The 9,521-nt window shown below is 47.3% G+C and overlaps 1 protein-coding gene across 31 annotated transcripts in view; it reads left to right on the forward strand.

Moving 5' to 3' along the window:
* Window positions 1-8,429, forward strand: part of ZFTRAF1 (zinc finger TRAF-type containing 1) — a 50,615-nt gene extending 42,186 nt beyond the window's left edge. For all 31 annotated transcript variants that reach the window (XM_050939419.1, XM_050939438.1, XM_050939426.1 and 28 more), the window contains exon 4: window positions 847-8,429. In XM_050939419.1, the coding sequence (XP_050795376.1) occupies window positions 847-1,238 (392 nt within the window). In that variant the 3' untranslated portion in view covers window positions 1,239-8,429. The remainder of the gene's footprint in view (window positions 1-846) is intronic.
* Window positions 8,430-9,521: the final 1,092 nt, after the last annotated feature.

Here is a 9,521-nt window from a genome sequence, read left to right on the forward strand (position 1 = left end):
AGATCACAAAGAAACAAGTGGCAAGGGCCCATCCATCTTGCCATTCTTGATGGCATGGTTTATAACTAAATTAATGTTGGTCATTTGCATCAGTCAGACCCACTTAGGCAGCTGACTGATGCTTTGTAATTGTGTGCTGTGTGCACCACCCACCCACCACAAGCTAACATTAGTGAGTCGTTTACCTTGTAACAACAAATTCGGACTGATACAGGGAAATACTACTTTACACAACAACCAGTTGACTTGTGAGACTCTCTACCATACGATATTACCGAGACTAAGAATTCAGAAAAGGATTAGACACTGATACTCAGAATAGCTACAGTTACACTAAATATGCAAATATCTATGGTATATAAACCCTCAAGCCTCCAGACCGAAACCCATCAGAGACTGGGGATTCTTCAGCCTTCCTCACAAGCATCTGATTCTGGCCATTGTCAGGGAGAGGGTGCTAGACTAGATGGGCGACCCAGTTGGCAGTTCCTCTGTTTACAAGGTGGTGTATTCAGAGGATTTGATTAACCTTGTTTGTATTTTATTCTCCCCCCTCTCCTCCCCTCCCCTCCCCTCAATTTTATGCATCTTGAAAATGCTTCCTGTATTTACAGTTTTCAATGGACTGTTAAAGTTCATTGAGTTCCTTCCCAAGAAGTCCCGTTTCTCCTGACACTAGCTGGCTTTGAGTGGTCACCCCCAACCCCAATTGCCTCCTTATGCCATGTCAAGAAAGGTCCTGCACAGTAGCTACAGGTAACTTGAGCTCGACTGTGCAGGCTGCCAGCTGCTCTGGTTAATTGTCTGTCTGTGTTTTCTCCCCCGCCCTCCTTTGTTGTGTTGCAGAAGTTCAGTTCCGTCCCTATCGAACTGATGACTTCATCACTCGCCTGTACTACGAGACGCCCAGGTTCACCGTGCTCAACCAGACCTGGGTGTTAAAGGCCCGTGTCAACGACTCTGAACGCAACCCCAATCTGTCCTGCAAGCGCACCCTCTCCTTCCAGCTCATTCTGAAAAGCAAGATCAGTTCCCCCATGGAATGTTCCTTCCTGCTCCTGAAGGGACCCTACGACGACGTGAAAATCAACCCCGTGATCTATCACTTCATCTTCACCAATGAGAACAATGAGACGGAGTACGTGCCGCTCCCCATCATCGACTCTGTGGAATGTAACAAACTGCTGGCTGCCAAGAACATCAACCTGCGGCTTTTTATATTCCAGATACAGAAATAGGCAAGGCTGAGTTATGCTGGAAGTTACCAAGAAAGCACCACTGAACCATAGTTACCTCGTACGGCTGCCTGTGCCCGTTGTGATTTCACAGTAATTTGATCATTTTTAAAAGGAAAAAAACCAACAAAACGTTTGCATGTGTATGCAACAGCGTAAGCAGTCACAGCCTTCCTTCCTTTCCCTTCCTTCATCCTCCCCAGGGACAGCCAAGAATGGAGCCAGGTCCGTGCCGAGGACTGGCACATGAGGGTGACAGCTGGGAAGCCTGCAGGTGCTGGCAGCATACCAAGAGCTCTTTGGCATGCTGTGGTGAGGGCGAGCTGGGGAGCCAGCGATCCAGGCAGTTCAATATATTGTGAATAGCCAGAGTTATGTTGTCATGGTAAAGTGCACAGTCTACATGTGGCAGTTGGGGGAGCTGTAAGGGAGGCGCCTCCCTTCAGGCAGCATGTGGCTTGAATGAACCAGATACATTTCAGTTTCTGGTTTTGGGGTGGGGTGCACAGAGACAAGTGTAGCTGTGATCGAGGGCTTGGGAGAGCCTAGTTCGTTATTACTTGTGCAGTCTGGTCCTCTGTCTATTTTATCAGTAGAATAAAACAAATGGGGCCCCCTCTCGCCCTGAAAACACTAATGAGGTGCTTGAGGGAGTTTGTGGAACTTGTGCGGGCTGGGCTGATGTTCCACTCTTCTGTGGGACAAGGATGGAGGTGGGGAGGAATGATGGCGCTGTAGTTCATTACCTATGAAAGCGTTCCAAAGAGCCAGACGCCCACGTGTGTACAGTGTGTGTAAACTAACCCTTCGTTCCAGGTTCCTTTCGCCCCAGCCTTTTGGTCCAGTGGAGCTAACCATTGCCATGGTTTGTAAATGGACATTTAAGATGCAGGGCGAGGATTATGAAAAGCGGACACGCTGAGCATTGCATGATCTCTCACGGGGTTGTGACGTGAACCTCTTGGACTGAGTGGGCTTTCCTGGTAATTCGCAAGCAAAGATGCTCTTGTTCTCGACTAACTTAGAACGGGTTAGTGGAGCATTTTTGTCAGGACTGTGCTAATGGATGGATCAGAATGGTTCATTGTCCCCTCTTCTTCCCTTCCCCCACAAACACTACCCTGGAATGCTGCAAACAAAATACTGTATCTCTAGTTAATTTTGTATTGCACATCATGAAGAAACAATCCCAAGGTCATTTTTACAGTTTCATGCTTCCTCCAGCCCTGCAATATAGCACAGGTTGAGATTTTATCTAGACAAGATGAGGACCTATGTAGAAACCAAACCTAAATTCTTGCAGACTTTTCGGAATGCAGGGTGAAATTCTGTCCCTTTGCAGTTTTGCCAAAACTTGAGTTTCTTGTGAAACAAGAAAAAAGAAACGAGTTGCAGGCTCTTCTAGTAATTATGCAATTTTACAGTGTGAGAATATTTTTTATATATGAAATATATACAGCATGTTTATGGACAGGGATAGTGCAGCCAGTCACCAAATTGTGAAGAGATCTACAGGGATGTTTCCCTTGACACTGTTTTTAAGAAATGTAAATGTGGGGTGTTACTGGTGGTGGATGAAAACGGTCACAAGCTCATTAATGCCGTGTATTCAAGACCAGCCACCCAGTAAATATGCCCATGGAAGTCAGGCTATCTAATTTTATTTTTACGGAATAACTGGATTGGGCATGATGTAAATGGTGAAAACCTCTCGCAGATGCTGCCTACGGTGAAGCTATCACTGTTTTACTTTCTGTAATGAAGCTTTTTCTGCCACCTGGGTTTTCATTCTGAATCATGTCCGCTTTCCAGCCCAGCTTTCTCACCTCCCACTGGCCGTTCTAAAGGCAGCGGCCAGTGGGAGTTCGAGCCCTTTGATGGGTAACTTGATGAGTCTTTCTGCTGAGCCCCATGGAATAGGAGAATGTTTGTAGCATGAAGCCTAGTTAATAGTCTGAATAGTATCTTGAAATCTTAGTGATGTCTTGTAAAGAGGCCTAGAGTTTCGTAGGATGAAGGGTATTATTGCCAGATTAAAAGGTGTTTGTTCAAAATGCCCAGTTGGGATGGATGTGAGATTTACAAAGGGAAAATAACTTTCCATTCGCTGCTGCTGTTACTGTCTAGTGCGGAGGTTGGAGCCTGAGCTAGTGCTACAGGTGCAGCCCCTTCCTTCATGTCTCCCCTCCCTCACCTTGAGAGTCTCCGTTCCTGGAGCCCCAGGCGTGTGAAGTGTCTAACGCTGATTGCTAGAATTGGGAGCTGTCATTTTACATAGGCTTTGCTGCCACGCCTGAGGAATAACATCTGTTATAGCTTTCTTGTGATTGAATACCAAAGAGCCATTTTCCCGTTAGCCCCGTTACGCTTCGTTATTGTCACATGCTACATGTCAGACTGACAGACTAAATAGCCTGCAAAAGGCCAGTCTGTGTTTGGTGACGGTTTTGTGTATCTAAGAATGACCCCAACACTACAGGGCCTGGAGGGCAGGACAGACCCACCTTGTAAAACGTCAGAGGAACGGGTTTTTTTGGTGATGAATGTAAATTTTTTTCTAAATGGATAGTCTCGGGGTTGCCTGTCTTCTGTTCAGCAATAGTGAAGGGATCACCAAAGGCTGACTCCATTTAGGGCTGTTCTCTGAGATCTAGTCACTCACAGGATAGGTTGGAAGCCAGTTCAGGAAAGATGGTCCCCTCAGGAGAAGCCTTTCAGGACAAGTTGGCCAAGATCAGAGTCCTTGCTTGGCAAAGTCTAGAGTGGAGTCAAACACCACAGGCAGACCGAGACTTCCCCTTGGTTATAGTAAGGGAACTTGCATTGCAGGTGTCTTCCCATTGTCTCAGCCTGCTGTCGTTCAGTTTGTAGCCCAGTTTGTTCCTTGGTGTCAGATGCGCAAAGGCTTGTCATGGAAACAAAAATTCCCCTCACTGGGGGCCGTTGTGTGATCGCTCACAGGCTCAGTCAGTGCCACACAGATAGAGCTTGTTTTGTTATGAGGAGCAAGAACTCCAGTGCAGTCTGGTACAGGCCACTACTTCCTTCTGTGAATAGCAGTAGCTCTTTCAGCCTGTCCTTGTTAACACTTACTGTTTTGAACGGGACTAGATACCCACCAGATTATTGATCCTACTGGAGTATCGGGGATTCTGATGTTCTGCAGACCCTCCATGAGAATAACATAGAGTGGCCAGATGTGGGTAACATGTCAGCATGACAGAGGATGTCCTGCTGGATTACATGGACACTTAGACCTCTGTTCACTTTATGCAGAGTACGCCGACACTGTGGCAGGTATCTGCAGAGTAGCATCGTTGGAATCACCAAAAGTGATCTAGAAGTGTCTTGGCTATAACCTTTGGCAAGTGAAGACCACCAGCCCTGGCATTTGTGAAACTTAGACTTGCCTTCTCCTAAGGCTCTAAGAGGCTCACACATGAGTGAAGAGTTGAGTCCCCTTGAAGAAGGATTTGCCTGTCCTAGAGTAAGTGGAAAATACCACTTGTGGCAGATAAGCACAGTGCATGTATCTGGAAGGAGTTGCTATATTCAATCCTGAGAGTATGAGAATTTAGTTAAAGCCACCTTGCAAACTAATCAGTGCACAAGGTAGGTATATTTCTCTTGTTCCAGTGCCCTTTTCCCACTGTTGCACAGGCAGGAGAGTGAGTATTTTCTAGAGTCATTAAAGGTCACCTCAGGAATGTTCTGCAGTATCTGACAGTTTCCATTTAGTATAGACTGGAAGGCATTGATCACTCTATAACCAGTACCACTGGTGTGCTAATACACCTGGTATGTTCCTGTGCTTTCTGCTGAGGCAACTGCTTCTGAACCCAGTGACCAAAGAAATCCAAATTCTGGCATCAGCCATGCTAGTGGTAGAACTTCAGTAACAGCTTCCTGGAATGGGCTATTGATAAGCACAGAATCGAAACACAAAGGCGCTCTGCATTAATAGGAGCTCTTGAAGCCATGCATAGTTCTCACCCTCCCTCCAAGACCTAAATTAAGGGGTAAAATCTTTCCAAAGTAAATGCAGCCTATGAGAAACTTCAGCAGAAGAAATCCTGTCCCAAAGGAGTTCCCCTTCCATCCTGAAAGCTCAGAACAACTTGGGGCTTAGTTCAGGGGGAGCCTCTTTCCCAGGAGGCTCGAGAACCCATCAAGAGATGGCAAAGAGACGTCATTCCATTAGGAAGCTTTGAAGATCCTCCTAGAGAATTTCAGGCAAGTCCTCTGGAGTGTTCATTCTGCTGCACAGAGGATGGGCAGGTGTAGAGATCTTTGTACAACTTTGTTTTAATGATTAACTCTTTTAAAAATGGGAAATGTTCAACCCCCACTTGCCCCTAAAAAGAAAAGACTCATTTGATATTTCTTAATACCAGCTCTTGACGCTTCTGGGTTCAATCCATGTGTAGTTTGCAGGCTGGGTTTTCCCCATGCCAGCTTCTCCTTTCAGCAACTTTCCTGTGGACTTACTCATTTGCTAATACATTGGGCTACCGAAGGAGAATTTGTGGCAACCTGCAAACTTTTCAGGGTAGAATAATTTTACCAGGTCTCCTCTTCCCTGTCCCGCCCCCTGTGATTTTAAAGCTGGTATAATCCTGCAGGTCTGAACTTGTTTGTGGCCTAATCTTAGTACACTAGTCCAGGTTACCATGTTTTCATCTCTGAGAATGTTCCTGCAGTTCCCTGCGTGTGCAGGGTGAACGCTGGTGCGTTTCTGAAGGTAACTTGTTTTGAATTTGGTAACTCTTATCCCAGGTAACTGGCTCCCATGGCAGGAGGTAGCTTTGCTTATCTTCACTTGGTTGATGGGAAGAATCTGGCAGGTTTTGTGCACTTTGCTTTAGATGATACCCAGTGGCGGTGGAGTTTTCCTGTGCTGCTGTCAAAGGGGGGAGCCCTCGGCTTCCCCAGCTGCGTGACACATTGGCTACTTTGCAGGGGTTGGGGGGCCCACCTAATTAATCTGTAAAATGTCCTTATCCCTTTAATTGAGGGATGCAGCTCGGGTAGGATGGTTGCCAGTGCACAGCGCTGCTGCTTAGATCAAAGTCTAGCCCTGCATCCAGAGGCCTGTAATCTCCATGGCGTGTCTTCCCCTGAAACTAAGGGAAACCACAGGCATTGTATGCAACACAGGGATAATCAGTGTCGAAATATTAATCTTCTCTCCAAAGACAACTCCATTAGGCCTTGAATTCAGATGGAACAGACTCTTCTATAGATTCAGGCAGGAACCTCCATTTTGCACATTTAACGAGATTCCTTTATTCTCTGTGCGATAGTTGCATGAGTTGAGCAGAAAATGTCATCAGACAGCAACTACGAGTGAAACGGGCACGATCTCTTGAGAATTCCCGATATTAAGGCAAATTGAGATCTGGCCCGTCAGCTGTGATTTAATGCAACTTTGCATCTCCTGCACCATAGGGTGCTTCCCAATAGCATGAACAGTGCCATGGGCTGCACGTGACAAACCTGTCTGGGCAGAGACCCATTACTGTCATCTGATCCTCCCCTGTGTGTGTAGACCTCTCCCTACTCCTCTTTTGTGTCATACTGTTTTACATACTGTTTGCTATGTGCCTTTATTATCGGCCATTGTTTTCAAAGGATGGCTATGGGAAAAGTGGAACCTGTTCCTTTCCCAGCAACGTTCCTCTGCAGCCCTCTGCAGATGCTAGTTGAATGAATGCATCTGCGGGTTTTCATTGAAGAGGTTTTGCCGCCGACACTCTTCTGTCTCTTCTCTTGTTGCCACTGAATATTTCTGTCCCCTTTTTTTGCCTCTAGATTCCTCTCTCCTTTGTGCTTTGGAGTAGCCACATGTTCCCCTTCCTGAAAGGTGGGACTGAGATCATTGGTCAGATGCGGACTTAAATTTGCGTAAGCCTGGGCCAGTCTTTGTGGCCCAGGCCTGGGGAGTGACGTGACCAAGTTGTGTGTGAATGGGACTGACTGCACAGTCTTCCCCTGTGGTTACTGTTTGTGGATGTTTTCACTAAGACAATGGCAGGTAATCTCTTTGGAAGCCAAAAGACAGGGCCCTTGTACAGTATTACAAAAGTTCTTGTATATTAGTATTAGTTCTAACAGTGTAAAGTGAAGGGAGGAGCAACTGTATATCCACATCTGACCGAAGCGTTAGCCTGAGAAAAGCACATTGCAGTGAGGGGGAGTACCTGGAAAAGTGGGGACTCCAGCTGGGGTTACTTGTCAGAGTCCAGCTGTTAGAGATGGCGTTCCATAGGAGCTGTGTCCATTGCTCCCTTTGGATTCGCGGTTTTAAAATCCTTCCTGAATCATTGTCTGTGTCCGGGAGTCCCTGGCCAGCTGCCAGCCAGACTTGACTGAATGGATTTCCTGGGTGTGATGGTCAAAAAATTCTAAATGATCAATTTTTTTGCAAAGCTGTTTTCTCTCTCCTCGCCCTTGTCCCTCAACTCCTTTGCATAGGTCACCCTGTCCTTCCTGGACATTGGAAAATTCATACACAGTAGCTGAGCCTTACGTGTCTAGTTCAGTACTAGACAAATAAAGATTGTAGCATGTCTCTTCATGCCAGGGCTGAAGACTGGCAGACCACAAACCTCCTTACAGTATTTACTGTGGGTAATTTATTTAACTAGTGAATGTAGAATTAAAATAATTTAAAAGCTAATGGTTTGTTTGCGGGATCGTATGTCCTCTCTCTAATTGGCCTGACTTTATTTGTGTTCTCATTCCTTTAGTTCATTCTATATAGCAGGGATAGAACGGGCGGGGCGGGGGGTGGGTGAGAGGGTTAATTCCAAGGCCGGAGCCTGGGACTCAGCTTGAGGCTGGTGTTCACAGTAGGTGAGGGTGGGTGGGTGTCAGTCTGGCCTCTGGACGCTTGTCTCGCAGAACCCCCCCCAGTGTGGCACAATTGGCAGGCGAATCAGGGAGGCTCGGGACTGGAGTAGCGGGGACTGCTGCACGTCAGGGCTGAGGAGCATTGGGAAGAGAGCACGAGCAGCCCCTGGCTTGGCTGCTGCTACCGCTCGTCTCCTCCCAGTGGCAGAGCACTACACGTTCGAACACCGTTTGAGAGGGCTGGTTCTGACGCCGGCGGGAATTATTTCTTCTGTTCCTTTTGTGGTCTGCGTTCTGTTTGAATAGTTTCTGTATGTAACTGTAGTAAAAAACCAAACCAAACCACTTGTGTCTGTGTTTACTTGACCAAACTGTGCTGCCAATCATCCTCCCTGCGCTCTAAGAGATCTGGGGTGCAGAGGCTCTGTTCCATGGAGCAGGCCTGCAGGGCAGATCAGCTTTGCTGCAGGGGCAGCTCCTGACCATTCTAGGTATGGTTTCCTTGGGCCTGCCTCAGCATGGGGGTCTGGACTAGATGACCTCTCGGTCCCTTCCAGCCCCACGTTTCTGTGACTCTCCCTGGAGGAAACTTGAGCCCCGCAAAGTCCCATACTTTATCAAAGGAGTTGATTCCACTTGTGCTGTTACAGTAGCCAGGAACGGTGACAACATCGGAAAGGGACCTCTTGGAATCCCAGCCCTAAGCTTGCTAGGCATGGCCCAGTTCTGCGCCTGGCTTGGACCCCAGCAGCCAGATTCACCCGGCGACAGCCCTGTGTAACTTTCCTGACAGGTCCAAATGGAGGCACCATGGTCTGGAGAACTAACAGCCATGCCACCCAGTAGCCCAAATATGGCCACTCTCCTCTCATCCCTGCTTCCCCTGACCAGGGTCCGGGTCTCTGAATCTGGGGGAGAATAGGACTGCGGGAGTGAAGAACCCAAAGCTAAGTGGATAGGCCATGTAATGACAGAGAGATCACGGTAATAACAGGAATCCCTCAGGCACAGTGCTGACTTCTAAATTAAGGGGGGCCGCGAGGATACTGTGGATAGTCCAGTGATGACATCTGCTCAGTGGGTCAAAACGCAAACAGCATCAGTATATAGAAAATAATAAAAATAGGTCTTTGTATGTCTCCGTGGTGGGGCCTCAACCCAAATGCCGTGTTCAGGGTGGGTCACCCCATCCCCTTAATGGCCCAGCAGGAAGTGAAGGGGTTAAGGGGTGGACAATGAAAACAGTTAGAGGCATGAAGAGACTTCTAGACGAGCAAAGTGGAAAGGCCTGGGGGGAGGAAGAGGTGTGATGTAGGTGTCCAAAATAATCGAATAGAGAAAGTGACTTGAGCGCTGTTATCTTTTCTGATACAAGAACAAGGGGACAGACTGAAATGGAACAGAAACTGAAAAGAAGAGACTTTTTTACACAGT

This window comes from Gopherus flavomarginatus, chromosome 2 (genome assembly GCF_025201925.1).
Source record: "Gopherus flavomarginatus isolate rGopFla2 chromosome 2, rGopFla2.mat.asm, whole genome shotgun sequence".
In the NCBI taxonomy this organism is placed as follows: domain Eukaryota; kingdom Metazoa; phylum Chordata; order Testudines; family Testudinidae; genus Gopherus; species Gopherus flavomarginatus.